Source organism: Ailuropoda melanoleuca, chromosome 8, assembly GCF_002007445.2.
Source record: "Ailuropoda melanoleuca isolate Jingjing chromosome 8, ASM200744v2, whole genome shotgun sequence".
Classification (NCBI taxonomy): domain Eukaryota; kingdom Metazoa; phylum Chordata; class Mammalia; order Carnivora; family Ursidae; genus Ailuropoda; species Ailuropoda melanoleuca.
The window spans coordinates 108395620-108417235 of record NC_048225.1 but is presented as its reverse complement, the minus strand read 5'-3'; the positions used below and the strand labels follow the sequence as shown (position 1 = coordinate 108417235).

Here is a 21616-nt window from a genome sequence, read left to right as displayed (position 1 = left end):
TCAGTCACGGAATTTGCTGAAGGTACTGGTAGTGGTAGTGTTAGTGGTACTAGAAGCAGTAGCACTTAGGATCAGCTATAGCCACCGGGTTCACTAAATATTAAATATAGGTCAAGACCTGATCAAGGACTTAACCTGCATTGTTGTTTTTAAGATTCTCATAGCAGATTCAGGATGTAGAAACTATTATTACTGTTTTATAGTTGAGGACAACTGAGACTGAGTGGTCTGTCAGTTCAACTTGTTAGGCTAGTTTGCAAAATGGAGAGAGGACTTGAGATCATCTGAGTACAGATTCTTGCTCTTAATCACTTTGCCATATGGACTGGTGTTATTCTGCCCTTTCCTCCTCTCTCCCACTTTAAATCAAGCTTAGTATAGTGTGTTTGTCATTGTGTCTGTACCTTGGTCCTTACTTTACCAGGGAACCTATTTATATTCTTTTGTAGTTATTTTTTACTAAGTCTCTAAACTTTAATATGTGTGCTTTTGTATTTTGTCTTTTTCTGAAACATATGCTCTTCTCACCTTTAAATTTAGTGAATCCTTTCCTAAATTCCTGAGTCCATTGTGGGCTTCTTTAACCAAACCAGTGGTATTTCAGGCAAAGATTGCTTTTTTGTTGTTCCGTTTACTCATTTTCATAGCAAGTCCTGTCTCCTGTTTATCCATGTATCTATCCATCCTGTCATTACTTTATCCCTCCAACAAATACCAAATATTTACTGAGAATATATTATATTCCAAATGATGCTATCTAGCTAATTAGGTGTTTCTGTAAGTGCTATTTCTAAAAATGATTCAAGAAAGCTTTAGTATTTTTTTCTTAACAAGAAGAGAGAGATGAGAACACTATAATAAAGATGTATGTGTGTGAACTTGTATTTATATATATCTTTCTCTGCCTTATGTGACTGGGAAAATCATACTATTAGACTCAATAAAATTTCATCACAATAAGTAGCTATACAAAGGAGTACAAAGTATTAAGTTAAAATGTAACATTTTACTGGCTTTAAAAAGAACTCATTCCAAAAATAAGTATATCCCAACTGATGTTGAGTTAGAATTTTAAATCTCCTAAATTTTTATTTATTTTTGTGATTTAGGAAAATGGAAATTTTAATGCAGTACATGACACATAGAAGGCAGTCAGTAAATTTTTATTATATATGTAAATTCTGAAATTTGAATGTACAACATTTTTAAATTCTAAAATACATAAATCTTGAACAAGGCTGATGTTGCTGTTATTTGCCAACAAATATTTCTGTGCACTATAAAGTCTGTTATATAGACAAATAATGAAAAGATGAATATTTGTGTTTTTATAACATACATTCACAATGTTTTTGATTTAAAATTAGCCAACATGTAGTACATCATTAGTTTCAGCTGTAGAGTTCAGTAATTCATCAGTTGCATATAACACTCAGCGCTCATCACATCACGTGCCCTCAGTGCCCATTGCCCAATTACCCCATTCCCTACCCACATTCTTTATATTCACAATTATTAATAATATGGGCAACTGGGGGCGCCTGGGTGGCTTAGTCAGTTGAGCGTTTTAACTGTTGGTTTTAGCTCAGGTCATGATCTTGTGGTCATGGGATCGAGCCCCACATCAGGCTCTATGCTCAGCACTGAATCTGCTTCAGATTCTCTATCCCTCTGCCTCTTGCTCTTGCTCTTTCTCTCTCCCTCTCAAATAAACAAGTAAAACCTTTAAAAAAAATAATATTGGCAATTCAGGGTAATATAGACCTTCGCATGACTCACTGCCTATAATGTTGTCTTCTTCTAATGAACAAAAAACAAATATGAAAAGAGAAAAAAATGGTAAGAAATATTTTAGGTCTTAGTTCCCAATAATGCCTTTCTTTTCCCTCCCCAATAGTTAAGCACATTTCCTCCTTCCAGCCTTTCCCCCAGTGTTACATGTTTTTGCATTTACTACATTGGCTATCAGTTAAGAAACTATTTGCTTCCTTTGCTAGACTTCAATATCCATTAACGTAGATACTCAGAGTCTAGCAGTGTAGTATATCTGCTTTGTTACAATAGATTGTTTTATAATGGTAAGGCATTTTAATGTTTTTGTGAAAGAGAAATAAATTGTTTGAGAGAAGATTGATATTGTTTGAGAAGATTGTAATATATTTAAAATTTTTATAACTAGTCATATGTAATTTAAAGTTTTAGGCCTTAGTTGCTTCGTAAATTGGAAGATAAGAATGTGATTTTGTAACACTCATTTTTTTTCCCCTCTCTTAACAGTTTCTCAAGCAAGACCTCCCCCAAATCAGAAGAAAGGTGAGTTTGGGCATATGATTTTAAACTTATTTTAAAAAAGTAAAAGTAGGGGCACCTGGCTGGCTCAGTCAGAAGAGCATGTGACTCTTGATCTCGGCATCATGAATTGGAGTCCCATGTTGGGTGTAGAGATTACTTAAATAAAGATAAAACTTAAAAAAAATTGAAAATAAAAAGTATAAGTGAATAAGCCAGATTACAAAACAAAGGCTGATATTATGCTTGTGCAATTATAGCAGATGTTTGTGCATGGTATCCATTCCGATTAGTCAATACTCAGGTCATACTGATATTTTGAATATCACTGTTGACTTAAAAATATTTCTTTAGCCCAAAGAAGTTAAGATTACAAATTTATTAATTGCAAAAGTAACTATATTTCTTTTAATAATAATAACAACAACATATTTGCTACCTTTGTAATTTTGTCTTTACAGGATCTCGAACACCCATTATTATAATTCCTGCAGCTACCACCTCTTTAATAACCATGCTTAATGCAAAGGACCTTCTACAGGACCTGAAGTAAGTAATTTGTTAAACTGTTGTTTTCATTGGTATGGAGGTATCTTTGAGAATTAATAGCTAAGAATTTGGTATTCCTTATTTGGAGAAGAAAATTTCAGCTTCTGTGCTGTAGGCTTTACAGATAGTCTGAAGTATAATTTTCAAAGCAGAGTACAGACTACTTGAACAATGCAGGGGTTTGAGATGCCGATCCCCCATGCAATCAAAAACTTACATACAACTTTTGACTCCTGCAGAAACTTACTCCTATTAGCCTCATGTTGATGGAGGCCTTACTGAGAACATAAGTAATGTATAACATAACAGTCAATTAACACGTATTTTCTATCTTATATGTATTATATATCTCTGTACAATAAAGTAAGCTAGAGAAAAAATTTAAAAATGACAAGGAAGAGAAAGTACATTTGCGTTACTGTATTGGATTTTTTTTTTTAAAGGAATTTATTTATTTGAGAGAGAACATGAGCTAGGTTGCAGGGGAGGGCAGAGAGAGAGAGGGAGAAGCAGACTCCTTGCTGATCAGGGAGCCCGATGCAGGGGTCAGTCTCAGGACCCTAGGATGATGACCTGAGCTGAGGCAGACACTAACCAGTTGAGCCACCAGGCGCCCGAGTACTGTGTTAACTGGGGGTGGTGGGGACGACCGTTTATAAGTGGACCCATGCAATTTAAACCAATGTTGTTCAGGGGTCCACTGTATATTCTTGTCTCTCTGGATCCTTTAGGGAAAATTACAGAAATTACAGAAATTTTTGGCAAAAGTTGTAATGAAAGGGATACTATATTAATTTTTCCTATGAATTGTTTTGTTTTTACTTTTTCCTGAAGAGCTTTAGGAAGTTCTAAAACAAATTCAAGTTCTCTCCCTCTCCCCTTCTCCAAGTTCTAGTTGAAGAATGGGAAGAGTGATATGACCTTCTGTATAAGATGTTTATACCCTGGGTGTAGAGGATGGTGGAGGTTGGGAATAGAGTTTTTTAACTTAGACATTAGTAAAATTTAGTTGAAGTTAAAATGAAACCTGTATCCTATATTAAAATTTCCAAATGCTTAGCTTCCGGAATTTTTTTTTTATTGAGGTATAATTGACATAACATTATTATTAGTTCCAGGTGTATAGTGTAAGGATTTAATATTTGTATATATTACAGATTGATCACCACAGAAGTCCAGTTAACATCCATCACCATACATAGTTACAAAATTTTTTTCATGTGATGACAACTTTAAAAATCCATTCTCCTAACTACTTCCAAATGCGCAATGCAGTATTATTAACTGTAGTCAGTGTGTTGTACTTTATATCCCTATGACATATTTATTTGGTAACTAGAAATATATACCATTTTAATTTGTAACTGGAATTTTCTACCTGAAATTTTTAGTCTTTTTCTTCCTTCCTCATTTCCTGTTTAAAATGAATATAGTCACAGTTACACTCAAATTGTGCTAATAAACACATCATGATGTGAACAAAATTAATCTCTCCCCTACACAACCAGCTTCAGACTTAAAATTTAAGTATTTTCCAGAAGTATTTATCTTTATGTTAGTTAATATGAGTAGGTGTGCTGATTATTTTTTTAAATCTTTATACTTCATGTATTGGCTGTCATTTACAGGAGAAAAATGGCAATGTTAAAATTGTTTTAGATAACTTTCAGTGATATGTGCATTAGTAAGGCTCAAAATGAGCCATGGTTAAGTGATTTTCAGAATGCTGTAAAGTTTATGAACATTATTCCTAGCATGGCAAGTAATAAGTAGTTTTGCTAGTGATTTCCGGATGTCTAGTTTTGCTCATGACAGAAGGATATCCACCATGCTTTCCTCTCATTTTAAATTTCATATGCCAGATTCTCATGATTTATTTGTGCTATTGGTGTTGTGTTGTTTGCATCTGTGAAATGTGGGTGGACCTTGTTCTAGGTCATTACACTCTTATGTAGTATATATTAAATTAACTGTCTTCTTTCATTAAAAACTGAAAAGTGCGTGTGTGGACATGGTGCTGTGTGCATGTATGTCTGCATGAGGGTGTACAAGTGCTTTCAGCCTCCTTGCTCAGGTAGGCTCTGCTTGTCTCCTTTTTAACAAGTTCCTGTTTTCTTTGCCTGTGTAGTACTAGACTTAATAAGTTAAATACAATCATTTTATTTTATTTTTTAAAAAGATTTTATTTATTTGTCAGAGAGAGCACACAAGCGGGGGAAGCGGCAGGCAGAGGGAGAAGCAGGCTCCCCACTGAGCAAGGAGCCTGATGTGGGACTCAATCCTAGGACCCTTGGATCATGACCTGAACTGAAGGCAGACGCTTATCCAGCTGAGCCACCCAGGCATCCTAGAATACAATCATTTTAATAAAATTTTTTCAGAGGGAAAATTTGTTTTCCCTCTTCCCACATACAGGCCCATAAGTTAAGACAGGAGAATAATTTCTAAACATTTATTGTAGAATTCACGTAGTTTACATGTAGTAGAATGCTATTTTGAAGAAACAGTGGTCACCCTATCCTGTAGTGTTTCTCAGTTAATTTCTTTTTTTCAGTCATGCCGATTATTAAAATGGGTAAATTGTTTATAGACTCATTTAAACACCGCTGGATATTTAGCATTTTGAAGATAGTTCATTCTGCTTTTCATCAGGTAGGTGAAAGAAAATGGAAGAACCAACATAATTTATGTATAGTACATAATTTTTTAGAGGATAAGAGTGGTGTCATGGTCATTAGTTGGAGAGAAGGGGCTTAAAAGTATTTTATTATAACCTTTTCCTACTATTTGGTACTCTATTATGGTACTTCTTATTAAATAGGTGTTATCAAATTGTCCAGTTACCTTATGTAATTAGTGATTAAATCTTGCCATTTATTATGGATTTGGACTTTTGCTCTCTAAGCTTTAATTATTTGAAGAAATTCTGGATTGAAGACATCCCTTACTTACAGAATGATTTTATAAATTTGCTTTTGTTGGGTGCTGCAGGGATATGACAAGTCTAAAGTTGATTTTCATTTTTTTATTTTTATTTTTTATTATTATTTTTTAAAAGATTTTACATATTTACTTGAGAGAGAGCATGAATGGGGGTGGGGGAGAGGGAGAAACAGGCTCCCCATTGAGCAGGGAGCCCAAAGTGGGGCTGGATCCCTAGGCAGAGCTGGATCCCAGGACCCCAGGGACATGACCTGAGCTGAAGGCAGACATTGAACAGACTGAACCACCCAGGCACCCCTTAAAGTTGATTTTTATAAAAGTTAAATTCTCAATTCAAGGATTTCTGTTCCACCAGCAAAGCATAAATTCTAATTCAGAACAGACCAGAGTGACATTGGGGTAGGCCATTGGTTGACAGATTATTGAGGACTCCTTTTTCTTCCCCTACTGTAGAGCCAGATCAAGTTGTTATACACTTACTTAAAACTTATTTGGAATTTCCCCCCCCCCCCCCCCGGTTCATTCTTTTGTTGATTGTTTACCTCTTGTAAGGTTCCAGTTCTAGTTCCTGTGTGTCCTTTGTTTGTGTGGGTGGTAAAAACCCAATCTCAAGATAGTGTTCCTGTCTTCCATTTTCATCCACTGCAGCACTGGTGATTTCTGGCCCATAACTATTTTCTTGCCAGCTCAGCTATACATTTCAGGTGTTTGTTATATTTTATCTGACATTTCTTGGAAGGGTTTTTATAATTATTGGAACTGGAATTTTGTAAGATGTATTTAATCTGTCTATACTGAGTTTGTTCATTCAACACTATAGAGCAATAACTAAAAGTGCTATGTAGATAAATATATGTCAAGATCAACCTTCTTGGAGCTCATATGATTGTGTTAGGAGTCATTTATTGCAACTGATGAGAAATAAAATATGTTCCAGCATTTAGTATAAAACCCAATTTTAATGCCTTATTATAGAGAGTGCAGTGTTAAGTATAATTTTCTTTGACACTAACTTAGAAACAAGTCACATCTTGAAGGTAAGTTCAGAATCAAATTAGACCCCAGCAATAATATACGAGCCATTAAAAACTTCACCTAGCTCCTCTCAAAAATGATATAAGGTTTTAGTGAGAACGAACATAACTGAAGTGATTTTTTTTTTAATAATCTAAGGAAATACTTGAAATTTACTATTTTTTAGATTTTAGATTTTGAGACCTAAAAAGGATTGTCAGAATACACTCTTACCCTCAATGAAAATGCCAAGAGATAACCTTAAAGACTACTCTGGTTGCTAGTTGGAGAGCAGGAAATAAAAACCAGGTCTTCCAAAGACCGGTGTAGTTATTTTAACCTTTGATAATGGAGATTCTTAACAAACATTCAGATTAAGAATTGAGTTTTAGGTGCGCCGGGGGGCTCATGCAATTAAGTTGCCTGACTATTGATTTCTGCTTGGGTTGTGAGATGGAGCTGGCATCGGGGTCTGTGCTGGATGGGAGTCTGCTTGAGGACCCCTCCCACATGCATGCAGACCCCCCCCATGCGTGCTTGCACTCTCTCTCTTTCTCTAAAATAAATAAATTTTACAAAAAGAAATTGGGTTTTATTTTGGAATAAAATACTCTTCTGCAATATTCAGGGCCTTATATTCACTGTTAATTACAATAACAATATTTTATAATTTGGTCTAACATTGAAAATTCTTGTTAAATATTTTTAGTGGTAACTAGGAAAATATTTTCAGTCAGTAACATAATTAGTATCCAAAAAAAGAATGCGAATGCTCTGCCTTCTTTCTCAGTAAAATAACAATGACAATTCTTGATGAAAGAAAACAAAAGCACCCTGACCTCCAAAAAGAAAATCATACTGCTTCTACAATAACTTATGACTAATTAAAAATGAGATACAGAATAAGTTGTGAAACTTGCTGATTTCAGGCTTTACCAAATGCAGAATTGAATTCAAGTACCTTATAACTTAAATAGCTTTGTAAAAAAATCTATGTAATGTGGCACAAGTATATCTATATAGTATTTTTCTTTAGTACTTTTGAATGAAATTTTCACTGAGCTTTTTTCCATTAACAGTAGGGAAAGAAGGAATTTTTGTGTTTTATATTTCATTTGGCTTTTATCGTTTAGTGTTTTTACAGTGTTATGAATTACTCAAGTAATTCCTCAAGTCATCTATATTTGAGCGAATAAGAAATACAATCATTTTGCCCCTCCTTGCAATTTGATACTGAAACTGTGTCAGACCCATGCAAAAATGGATTTCATTAACTGCTTTAAATTTTTTTTTAGTTTTTGTTTAAGCATGTGTCTTCTTTCCACCTTCTAATGAGTATACAAGAGTAGTTTTTTTCAGTTTATATTCTGTGAAGTATGATACACATCTATATTTTTGTTCTTATTTTGTGATGGCTTCTATGTTCTACAATCTGGCACCCACTTTAAATTCACAATTCCAACTAAATTGTGAATTCTTTAGAGAAAAGGGCTTGTTACTGTATTGTCATTTGTACCTCCATTGTTGAAAACAGTGCTTGACCAATAATGGATATTAAATAAATGTCTAGGAAACAAAAAAGGAGGTAGACTGGCAGACTTATGTACCTGAAATTCAAATTTTGTTTTTTGTGTGTGTGCAAGCTGTAAATTCATTTAGTGTATTTATGTCTAATTTCAAATTCCTTCTTTGATATATGATAGTTTGTATCTGGGATTTGATTTTATTTCCTAGGAAGTGTCATTGTACTTGGTGTTGCATTTTCTACACTTAACTGTATTTGGATCAGGTGATTTTTAGGGCCCTTGGTAGTTCTTTGCTTTTTATGATTTGTAAATTTGGTATTTCCAACTCACAATTTTTAGTAATTAACAGGTATTTATATTTTTTATAAATACACCTTAATGGTTACAGAAAATTCACAGGAAGTTTTTGGAATGTTAAACAAGAAATTCTGCCTTTACTTTTTCATTCTCCAGAACCTTTATGGTGCTCATTTGAATGTATTACAAATCTAAATCTTAAATATTATTTATAATGGAAGATAGTAAACAGTGCAAAGAAATCACAAAGTAAATTTTAGTGTTTTTCTCCTAAGCCTAAGCTCACAACAGAGAAACGAAACAATTAAATAGACCACATTCTTAGGATAGACTGAGCCTAATTTTTCTTCTAAGTATAAAACACTCCCTTCATTGTTCAACACCTCATTGCAGCTGACATCTCCCCTACAGTTTGAGTCAGCTGGAGGCTTTGCTATGTAATTAATGCATAATTGAAACCTCCTCCACACAATTACAGTACTAGCTGTACCCCATAGCTCATTTTGGCATAGTTTTTATTTGGTTTCATATAAAATTAAGGATTCTTCAGTTTTTTAGCCCTTCAATAAGTAAATAAAACAAAACCTACCTTACCTTTAACATCCCTAGATAACAAAATTAAGGTTATATTATGAAAGTACTAAAAAGTACATTTTACGTATAATTATAAATATCTTGAGAGAAGTTTTAGTAGGACTATAAGTTTATTTAAATAAAATGATTGGATGGCACTCGTGAAGCTATGATGATAGCTTCACAGGACAGAGTTACAAAGAGGAGAGATTACACATAAAGAGTATTTCAAAAATATCTGGAAGATTCCCCTCACATTAGTCAAATACTATTGAGCACATTCGTGTGAGAAAACTACTTGAGGCCTGGGGAAGAAGCAGGCAGAACAATTACTGGAGTTTACTTAGGACCATGAATAGTTTATGTTCCCAACAGCCACTGGTAATGCAAAAGAATCCAACCACTTTGGAAAACAAATATAGGAGTTTCTTGTTTGTTTGTTTGTTTTTTCCTCATTTACATTGAAGATACTACTGCGGTACATTATAGCTTCCTGTGTCATTATAGCTTCCTGTGTCGGTTCATAGGTCACCTGTGAGTCTGATAATCAGTCCTGTGAAGGAAATCTTTACCTGGTTATTTTAAAGAACATTTTGAATTTGTTTATTTGTTCTACCTAGATGTAGATTTCTTATATATCCCACTTTGGGGTTCATTAGAATTAAGGGTATGGATTTGTGGTTTTTTCAGTTCTGAGTCCTGGCCCTTTGTCTTTATACCCCCCCCTTTTTTTTCTCTTCTCTTTCTGGGACTTTTTCAATTTTATTGGTTCTTTTTAGTTCTTCTTCAAATCTTTTGTCTTTTTAAAAGTATTTTTTTCTCCTGCAAGCTTGTTTTATAAGCTTTGATCTTTGATACTTGCATTATTAGAAGTTCTTAGTTACCTTTTTCTTTCGACAGTTGTTTCTTTCATTGTTTGTTTAGTTTTTAAAGTACATTTAATGTTTTTCATTGTCTTCATTTACTGTNGGTGGGCAGGGAAGGGGTAGTCCAGGAAAGGTTTACATTTGTGTTTGCTAGGTACCTGGGAGCATTGCCAATATTACATCACTTTAAATTAAAATCTCAGTTTGAGGTTTTTAAACATCCAGTCATTGTTATTTTTTTTTCCTCTACTTTTCAAATTCCAACTTCTTTTATTTAGGAAAAAGGAAAACTATATTTTTACCCTGGGAAATACTCATAAACTTTCTGTGTTTTTAAAATAACATAAAGTCTGTAACTTATTTAGCTATATCATTTATTTGGATTTTATTCTTTGACAATACTAATAAAATTATTTCAGTAGAACTCTACTTGTTTAAATAGTAATGACTTTAGTTATATCATCATCCACACTCCTTTACTCATGGAATGTAGAGTGGAATAAATAATTGGAAATATTGGGTAAGTCAGTGGACATCATAATTTCCCCAAGTCACATATATTCATCTGTCACATCAGTTGGGCAATTCTGGTTGTATTTGTTAGAACATTTTTAGTTATAAATACCAACTCAAATGTAGCTTTATCAAAAAATACTTTATCGACTCAACGTGACTGAACAGTCCTGGCTTCTGCCACAGCTAGACTGAGTGCTGAAATGATATAATCAGGAGTTGGTCTCTCCATCTCTCAGGTTCTCCCCTTTCAAGATCAAAGAAGACTATCAAAAACTCCAGGTTACTGATTACAGTAGATAGTTCCTGTTTCCCAGTAATTCCAGCAAAAATTCCAGGATTGAGTCTCATTGGCCTGGCTTGGATAGTGTGTTTATTTCTCAATCATTGTGGTCAGGGTGCATATTAATTCTTGCCTCAAATTCAAGTGAGGGCCAATTTACAATTTTGAGATTTTATTTTCCTTGCGCTTGCCAGGGTGTTAATAAGGGCTAGGGGTGGGGGAACAGGAAAAAGAGTGGGCGGTGGGTTTATTTCTAGTTTACCATTATACTGAATTTAATCCCTGAGAATCCAGCCTTTATGAAAGAAGGAACTTCTGTTAGATTCAATCCCTTGAGGAGAATTTGGGCTTTATTTTTTACTCCAGGATCCCAGTGAAAATATAGCAAATAAAGCTTAAGTTTAATTAGTTTGCTAGTACCTTCCATCAATAGAGAAGTCTACATTGTTATTCTAACTTTAAGTTTAGGAGAGCAGGATAGAAGATCTATTTTTGTTACCACACGAGATCAAGGCTGAAAAACATTTTGAAAGCCAGCTGCATTTTACTACAGTGAAGGCTACTATTCTAAAGACCTAGATATATTCAGAAATTAAAATACTAGAGCATATAAAAATTATAGGATGATAATTAACCATGTTAATGACTCTGAACTTCAGTAAAACTTACATTAACAAATATGTGAACTTGCAAATGCTATGTAACTCATTTCTTAATGCATTAGAAGTTGAATTAGGTGTTTAATAGACTTGTAAAAGTTGGATATTATAGATCGTTCATTTGTATGTATATTATAATTCATTAAAGATTATAAGTAATTTTGCATAAGTAATTTTATACTTTTACAACATTTAAAATTTCAAAAGCTAGAAAAGAGTGAGATGCAGTATTGTATTTAAGAGTGTTAAACGTTTAGTCCCATCTAGATATAGACTGAGATAAATCAAAGCATCTTTCTCTTGGCAGTGAGACCACTTTGTATCTGGAATGTAAGCTTCAAGAGGGCAGTGACTGTTTTGTACAGCTATGTATATTGGTGTAACTTAGCACAATGTATTACTGTTCACTTAATACATTTTTCTTGTAATTTTATATTAAAACTGTTTCCAACAATGCATGTCTGTTAATTTTAAAGTGTTTAATTATTTGGTGTTAGTATAATATTTGGCATTTTCTAAGTGGGCTTGATTAATAAATAACCAAAATCCATATGGAGTAAAATGATTATCTGGAGGAGGTTTTTAAATGATATGGAAATGTTAACTTTTCTATCAGATTCTGACGTGGTATGAAAACAGCTCAGAAATGAAGTTCGGTTTATCATAATCACTGTCTACTGAAAACTTTCAGGAGTGCAAGACTAGTATTACTAATAATGAATTCAGCTTGTGAATTGAAATTTTTCAAAGGACTCTACCAAGTACAAGCTCTCATGCATCCCCTCCACCCCATTTATCTGTCTTAAACTTTAGAAGCAGAATGAGTCTCAATGTAATGATTGCATTGCCCCCATTTAATTGGTGGTGCCAGACCACAGCTAATAAAATATGCTAATAGAGTGTGTATTCAGGGTATGCATATTTTTAAAAGAAGACCATTTTGAAATGCCTTGTGAGCACCAACAATATAGAGCTGGTAACAGCTCTGCAGATTGCTAAATTATTTTTGAGAATATCTGTTGTTAGTATAGTAGAGAATTGAATCCCATGGTAGAGTTGGTAATTTACTGAATTACTAGCAGTATTTATACTAAGACAATTGGCATACACTTATTTAATTACTCCTTTAAAATTTGCAAAGCAACCCTGAAATTAGATGGTATTTTTCTAATTTTGCTAAGTCATAATTCATGGAAGGGAGTGTTTTGTGAAGCTCTTAGGCTAAGTCATGTATCTAGGAAGAAGCCACATCATCTTCGTTTCAAGTGACCTTTTGATTTATAATAAAATTTCCTTCTGGCATTTGAAAAATCAAGGATTAGTATGGTCTTTTATGTAACTGTGGAAAATGCTAAGTGGTAGATGAATAAATATAAATGTGTCTGTGTGTACACACCAACTTACGCCCTATGTGTGCTGAGTCCTATCATGGAAAGGAAAGACTATACTCTCCACACATTGTGATCTGTACATGCAGAGCAGGTTCATTTAAAAAAAAAAAAAAAGTTTGGTTTAGAACTCTCAGTATATTTTCCCATTTATATCACATTGAAACATCTGACTTTCTCATCTCTATTTTTTCAAAGATTTGTCCCATCAGATGAAAAGAAGAAACAAGGCTGCCAACGAGAAAATGAAACTTTAATACAGAGAAGAAAAGATCAGATGCAACCAGGGGGCACTGCAATTAGTGTCACAGTTCCATATAGAGTAGTAGACCAGCCCCTTAAACTTATGCCTCAAGACTGGTAAGATGATCTATACTTTTATGTAGTCATTAATTTCTTTTATATAATTAAAATATCAATTTTTGTCATGAGTTCTAAATAGAAACTATCCATGAAAACCATGCTAGCGTCTAAGTTGGTCATTAATAATGTTCACATTTTAATAATACCTAAATAAATTTGTATTTTGGATAGCTAAACTTTATTTTACTTATAAGAAACACTAACTTCAGGGGCACCTGGGTGGCTCAATTGGTTAAGCATCTGACTTCGGCTCCGGTTATGATATCAGGGTCCTGGGATTGGGTCCTTGTCAGGCTTCCCACTCAGTGAGGAGTCTGCTTGTCCCTCTGCCCCTCCCCTGCCGCTCATGCGCACTTGCTGTCTCTAAAATAAAATCTTAAAAAAAAAAAAAGAAACACTAACTTCTGGAAAACTTAGTAAAAATTATTTCCACTGTTTATTTGTTCTGGGTAAGCCTTTAGAACAAAATTTCCAAATGTTGTTTTGAGAGTTATAGTTTTAGATTTTTGATCTGGAGAATTCACATTTTTGGGTAAGAAATGATAAATAAAAGAACTGTTACTTTTATTGTAAGGGATAATTTAATAAAAAGAATAACATGATCACTCTGGTTTAGCTCTTGGATTGCATTAAAATGTCCATTAATAAAATATTAAGCTATTTATAACAAAGTACCTATAAACTCAGATACATGAATTATCTTAAATTATTTTATTAATCTAAACTGGAATAAAAATACAGGGTCTGAGAGTGCATCCCTGTGGCACAGAGAATGCAACACATTGATGAATTATCTGGTTTACCTTTGAAGTACTCATTAATCTTCATACATTAGGAAGTCAGGGCATTGAGAATATAAGTATGTTTAAAATTTATTATATGAATTAAGATGAGAATTTCAGATACCAAGTTTAAAAATCATAGGAAGAAGGAAAGTTACACCATTTGTATTATATGTTTGCAGTTATTTACAGAAAAAATACAAATGGTGTGTATAGGTGCTATCACCGAGCTACAAAACATTGCTTGTATATATTAGCTAAGTCCCTAGTCATTGATGTCATAACCTAGGAATAATATTTTTCTTACTTTTCTTCTTTCTTTTTCTGTTAATTTGCTTTTAAGAATTCACTGAGAGTAGTATTTATGTTATCCTGCTTACCTCTTAACCCTGTGAAACCCAGTAGGATTCTAGGTGATGCCTCTCTAGCAAATTTCCTTTAGTTTGGCAGATCCCTTGGGCTTTCAACTGTTGTATGGCACAAGCTACATCATGAAATTTAAGAGGCCATTTAATAGTGTGCTCTATTACCAAAGATAGTTTTGGTTCTATGGGGCATATATCCTATGCAAGGAGGAAATTTTTTATTTAAGATTTAATGTTAGCTTTAGAGATTTTGAATAGATTAAGAATTTTAGGCTGTGGTTTTTCACAGTAACTTGAATTGTTGCTGTAGGTGTTTTACTTAAATAGAAGGTAACCCTGGTTTAATGCTTTGTTGGCTGTATAGAGTCTTAATCTAATGTAGTGGTTATCAGAGTATGATCTGCGAACCTCTGGGCATTCCTAAGACCATTTCAGGGAATTGTAAGATCAAAACTATTTCCATTATAGTACTGAGATGGCTTTTCTCATGATTTATCAGTCCTCACATGGGAACAGTAGCATAACCAGTGCACAAGAGTAATCATTCCCTCTCTTTCTCCTTCTCTCTCCTCTTCTTCCCTCCATTTCTCTTCTGACTAATGGACTGTCCATACACTTCTAGTTCCTCATCTGTAAAATGGAGGTAATAATAGTACTTACCTCACTGGATTGTTTGGAAGATTCAGTGTATTAACATATGTACTGTGTAAGAACAGCACTGGCACATAGTGAATGCTCATAGTACATCTTAATGTTAACTATTATTGTTTATATTATGGTTTTGTTGCCACTTTAGTGCTAGACTTAAACTGTGTATAGCCTTTGTACTTATTATAATTTCTCAATTTAATTAAAATATTCTGTGAACTAATGAAATATGAGGGTTTAGAGAAAGATTTGTTCTTTAGGAAAACAAAGTCGAATGGTTGGAAAGATAAGTTGCTTTAAAAAACACTAATTGGGTGCCAGGTTGGCTCAGTCAGTTAAGTTTCTGACTCTTGATCTCGGCTCAGGTCTTGATCTGGGTTGTGAGTTCAAATCCTGTGTTGGGCTCCACACTGGATGTTGGACTTACTTAAAAAAAAAAAAAAGAAAATGCTAGTAGAATTTAGGGTGAGTGAATTGTAAACATTTGGAAAAATTTAAGTCTGGTGGTTTTTATACTCAAGATTACTTTCCAGAGAATCAGAAGAACTCAAAAATAAGGCTTTGGGGTTTTATAAAATGATTGGTGAGTTACTATAATTTATAATGTTTTTAATTAGAGTAAAGCATTTAAGGTGTTTTTGAATTTTAGTAGATTTCCTTTTAAAACCAACTTCTTCAATTAATAGATCAACTCTTGTTCCCTATTGTATTGGAAAAGTGAGCCTTTATTCTAGTAGAAGGGCAGATTAAAAGGTTAAAAAGATTGCACATGAGCATTGCGTGTGCAATTACGTTTAAAAGACTTAGGTGCAAAAACAGATGCATGGGAAGTGTAGCAATCATTAGTGTGCTCTAATGATAACATTATAATAGTTACGTAATTTGCCTCACACATTTGTTGACACTAGATTATATGACATGAATAATTGAATCATTTCCTTAGGGATTTACAGTAATCCGAGTTCGTGTTTGAGGTATTGTCTCTAACCCTGCCCCTTTTCTATTTATAGGGATCGAGTCGTAGCAGTTTTTGTGCAAGGTCCTGCATGGCAGTTCAAAGGTTGGCCATGGCTTTTGCCTGATGGATCACCAGTTGACATATTTGCTAAAAGTAAGATTTTCTTTATTTTTACTGCTTATCCAATATAGAAATGGTCTTGCTTTATGTAAGAGAAAGCCGTCTATGGCTCTGCATATATGGTGTGTGTATCAAAGGATTCCGTTAACATATGCTGATTTTTAAGCACCTGTGAAATATTTTCAAAGTCTTTTTTGGAGCATTAATATTTTTTTGTGTATTTATGTCTAAAAGTGAATTAGCTCCATTCCCTACATTAGGTCACTTAAAAAGCATTACTATTGTTGCACATCCACAGATTTCTATTAAAATTGATGGCCAGTTTTTAAATCGGTTGACTTTTTCTGAACAGTTATGTGTAGCTAGAACTTAAAGTACCATATGACTTTTACCAGCTATTTCCATTGTCTGGAATGATTGTAGCATGTCCGGCTTTTTCTTTTCATTCAAGTCTAAGTTCAAGTATTCTCTCCTTTAAAGATTCCTTCTCTGGCCGACCTGGAAATAGCCATTACTTCCTTCCAGTTACTCTTTAAGCTCTTTTATTTTCATGATAGTACTTACTGTTTGATATTATCTTATTTATATCTTTATTTTAAGTCTTCTCTGGCTCTAAGGCCAAGTTCCTTGGTGGGAGGAGCCTTTTCTGCCTTGTTTACCCTTGAGTTGTCATCACAGAAGAGTGCCTTGGCATAGGGGAAGCATTCAGTAGATATCTGTTAAATGAATATTTCATGTGGCTTATATCTTTTGGTATATTGTGTAGATAGATACACTTAACATAGATTAATTTAGTCTGGTTTTGCAGTAGAGATATTTCAATTGTTGTTTAATTCAGGTACCCAATTAAGTTTGTAACCGTAGTAAAAGTGTTCTTTAAAAAGCATTCTTATGAAACAAGTATGTTTATTAGAAATGACAACTTCAGTTACTATTAATGTAGATTGTGCTACTGCAAAATCCAGCCCTTTTTTTTTTTTTTTTTTTAAAAAAAAAAAACCTCAGCTTTGTTAGGGGTTACCACAATTTTTCCAAAGCGGGAAACTNTCCAAAGACGGAAACTGCCCACACTTGGAAGTTTTAATCATTTATTCTCCTCTACTTTCATTCATTTTAGACAATGATTCTGCTATTACTAATATTATGATAGATTTTTATGTTATATCTGAAACTTGAATAATGCACAGGGTTGATAAATAGAAAGTTAAAGATAGAGAATGGGAATTTTAATGAAAGTAAAATGTCCATGAACACAAATGTTTTACCTGCTTGCTTGCCTTTTTGAACAGTGTTGTAACAAAAAAAAATGATTATAATGTCTTCAAGATGTAAATGCTGCCTAAATTTCATTCAGGATGTAATGATGTTGTAATTGTTTTGTTCAGATTGCTAGTCTTCTGAAATTTAGATAAGAAGAGACTTTTTTATACAGTTACGAATTATGATTTTCTTCCATAAATTATTCTTTCTTTTCAATCTTCCTTCTTTAATGAATCCTTTCTATCAGCACTTAAAATGAAAGTACTCTTGCCCCTTCCATCTTAAAACCCTTTCTCTTGACCTCAACTCTAGCTCCTTTTTCCTTTTACGAAACTTTTGAATTGTCTGTAACTCATTTTCTATTCAGTTCTCATTTCGCTCTTTGTCTCCCCTGCTCCTCACTATTCTCACCAAACTTACCAGTGACCCAAATATTTGACCTCCTTATCAGAATTTGATTCTCTTCAAAAACGTTCTTTTCCAAGGGCTTGTTACTCTTTCTCAGATTCTCTAGCTACTTTTCCTCTGGCTTTCAGCTACGTGTGTATGTCTCGTTTCTCTCCTTTATTTTAGATAACTCTCTGAAGGAGATCTGATAGCTTTTAATTACCATCTATAACCCTCCCCTTATTCTAAGTCTCTAGCTTTATATTCTGGGTCTATATCTTTCACTAATTACGAGATAACTCCTCTGTGAGGTCCTGTTGGTACATCATACTCAGCCTGTTCCAAATGGAATTGATTGTCTTGTACTCTCCTTCATTCCCAGACTGTTTCTTTTTCTCAATTAGTTTTCTTTTGTAATTTGCCTAAGCCAGAAATTTAGGCATATATTATCTCCTAGCTCTTAGTTTGTCTCCTTGCTTTTTACTCTGCTTTTTCTAGGTTTTCACCCTTTCCCCTGTAACACACATAGAAAATAGCAACATCTATATTGCATGGGGAAACCTGAAGGAAGGTATTTGGGAGCATCTCTGTGGGCCCTGGTAAAAACTTATATTTTCTTCATATTGCAAATAGAATACAAAATTTTAGAGAAGATATTAAGTATTGATTTGTATAAAATTTCTAGTTACCATTGAGAAAATTTTTTTCATGAGTAATCTATATTATATTGCCCCTTTGTCATCTGACATGCCATCATTGTACCTACTAAATATTATGCAAGAGCATTGCCTTTTTTTTTTTTTTACTTCTTTGTTCCTGTAAAATAGTGTCGACGAGATTCGTGCAGTTTGCAAAAAATGAACAATTCTGAATTGTATGAAGTATTTTGCTTTAGTATTCATTGTGCTACCAGATAGATGACTGGCTTTCTTATAAAAGAACTTCATTTGTTCTATTTTTTGCTGAGGACTAAAAACTAAAAGTCTTTCTCTGAATAAGAAAGATGTTCTATAGTAATGTCTTGGTGTAAATTTGCTTGCTACCATTCCTTCATGCTAATAAAATATTTTGTATGATAGAGAGACCTTATGCTTTCTCATTTGTGATTTAAACTTTTGGACTCTCATGTTTCACCTTAAATTTTAAAAGTTGTCTATTCTGGTGGAAAAATAAATCCTATATGAACTAAATCTATTGAAATTAAGGAGTCAGGGACTGTCGGCTTTTAGAGCTTTAGATAAATCATTTTTAAAAAATATAACTAATACATTTTTAAGAATGAGGGGCACTGGGTGGTTTAGTTGGTTAAGAGTCTGCCTTTGGCTCAGGTCATTTTCCCCAAGTCCTGGAATTGAGCCTTGTGTCAAGCTCCTCACTCAGCAGGGAGTCTGCTTGAGATTTTTCTCCCTCTGCCCCTCCACCCCCCTTTCTCTAAATAAACAGATAGATAACTAGATAGATAAATAGATAACTATTTTTTAAAACACATCATATTTAGAAAAGTGAAACATGTAGTAAGGAAAATAAGAAGTATTGAAATGTTGACTTCATTTAATTAAAAAATTAAAAAAAATTTTTATACATATAAATATTTTGAAAATGGGTTTTCTGAAGCTATAATATATAGCCATTTTAATGATTCAGTTTAAATTCATTAAATTGACTTAAATTCAAAATGAATAATATGTCTGATGAGGGGACCTTTAATTATATAAAAGCATAGTAATTCAGAAGTAATGTTTATATGTTTCTTTGTGGGCACAAATGATTCATTTTGAATTTCCATTAAGAAGTATACTTTGGGGGCACCTGGGTGGCTCAGTCAAGTAAACATCTGCCTTCAGCTCAGGTCATGATCCCGGAGTCCTGGGATCAAGCCCCACATTGGCCTCTCTGCTTAGTGGGGAGTTGGCTTCTCCCTCTCCCTCTGCCTGCCGCTCTGCCTACTTGTGATTTCTCTGTCAGATAAATAAATAAAATCTTCTTTAACAAAAAAGAATTATACTTCAGTTCATTGTTAGCATTGAAAGCCAGTAGGCCAACAAGCAGTGTGGAACAATCCATAAAGTAGCTATCAAAAAAATTAACAAAGTCAATCATTTTTCTCTTCAGAGCCCTCTAATACTAGATGATGATGATAATAACAATTATATCTTGTATGCTAGAAAAAAAGTAAATTGAAAGAAAAGCTAAACATCTTACATGTGTACATGTAAAACAAAAACTTCACTGATGGCAAACTGATTGCAAGATAAACTAGCCAGAATGATTCAACTGGATGATCAGGGAGAGAGAAAGATTGAAAGTAATACTTTATGGTCCATTTGTTAACCTTTTGCAATATACGGTACTTGGGAGGTTTTGCCCTAGAGTCCTTTATTTGCCCAACACCCTGAATTAACTGTTAAAAATGAAAACCAGATAATTTCACCTTCTTACTCTAAACTTTCTAGTGGCTTACTTTCGTATTTGGAATAAATTCATATTTTTTGTGCCATAGCCAAATTCAACATATAGGACATTGCCTACAAAAGAAGTTCTACTTGTTTATAGAGTATGCCAAGCTTTCTTTCATTTCAGAATCTTTTTTACCAGTTGTCCCGTCTTCCTGAAATCCTCTTATGGATCTCTGCTAGACTCACTTTTTATATCATTTAATTATCTACTTCTAGGTAGCCTTCTCATGAGCTCTCCAAATTTTTCTTTTTCCCTTTTCATCATTCCTTACCAAGTTCCTTTAGTTCTTACTCCCTAATTATTTCTTGAATCTTTTTCTTGCCAGGCATGTATCTTCTTCCAATTTGAGCAAATCTCTTCTCTAGATTACTAAATTGTATCAGTAGTCATTGCTAACCACTTTGCAGTGATTCTCCCTATCTCTTAGATAAAAGTCCAAACCCCTTAATATGGCCTTCATGGCCAACATTGTTCTGAATCTATGATCTTACCTTTTACTAATTTTTTACATTACTTTGTATGATGCAGTTCCATTAAATTTCTTTAGTTCCTAGAGGAAGTCATTTTCTCTTTGAGGATGTTCTTGGCTAACTGGGTCACTTTTGTTCTGTGTTTGCCTAATTCTTACTCAACCTTTAGATCTTAGATTAGAGTTCATTACCTATGTAAGCCTTTTCTGAATTCCATGGTCTGGGTAGGATACTCTTTTATGTTTCTGTGATATACTACACCTTTATCATTCTTTATTTGAATAGGTGTTTTTTCTTCTTCTTATCCTTCACCAGACCATATGTGTTTTATCTTACCTTATTCCTCATTTCAGTCCCAGTGGCTGGCATGTATAAACCCTCAGTAGATATTTGTTGAATTGAATGTTTTTGAGGATGCCACAGTGCCTATTAGCATCTATCTCAAAAATCATTTTGGTTATAATGTAGCTTCATTTGGTGGAAGAAGTTTGATTTTTTTAAAGTTTTTTGTTTTGTTTAGTTTTTTGGTTAATGTCTGTATTCGATATTTTTATTCTTTTGTAAAATATTTTTATAATTTTGATTGCAGTTTGAATAAAAAATATTATTTCCCCCCATATAGTTAAAGCCTTCCATCTCAAATATGATGAAGTTCGTCTAGATCCAAACGTTCAGAAATGGGATGTAACAGTATTAGAACTCAGCTATCACAAACGTCATTTGGATAGACCAGTTTTCTTACGGTTCTGGGAAACATTGGATAGGTAATTCTGATCCTAAAATGCACTTACTTCTGCTTTATTGTAGTAATTTTCCTTTCTCCTCAGTTAGATTTTAAGTTCATTAAAGTTATGAACATATCCCCCTATTCCCCTTTTCCAACATTGTCTGATTTGATGCTGATCT

At 33.6% G+C, this 21616-nt stretch overlaps 1 protein-coding gene across 3 annotated transcripts in view; it reads left to right on the top strand.

The window, feature by feature from the left end:
* The window catches only part of CDC73 (cell division cycle 73), a 181618-nt gene that overhangs the window by 83356 nt on the left and 76646 nt on the right, over positions 1-21616 (top strand). For 2 of the 3 annotated variants that reach the window (XM_019803958.2, XM_034667174.1), the window contains exons 12-15: positions 2278-2313; positions 2751-2838; positions 13099-13260; positions 16069-16169. In XM_019803958.2, coding sequence (XP_019659517.1) covers positions 2278-2313; positions 2751-2838; positions 13099-13260; positions 16069-16169 — 387 coding nt within the window. Of the gene's footprint in view, positions 1-2277; positions 2314-2750; positions 2839-13098; positions 13261-16068; positions 16170-21332; positions 21475-21616 lie in introns of all 3 variants that reach the window. The other variant, XM_002923385.4, reaches the window with a different exon arrangement.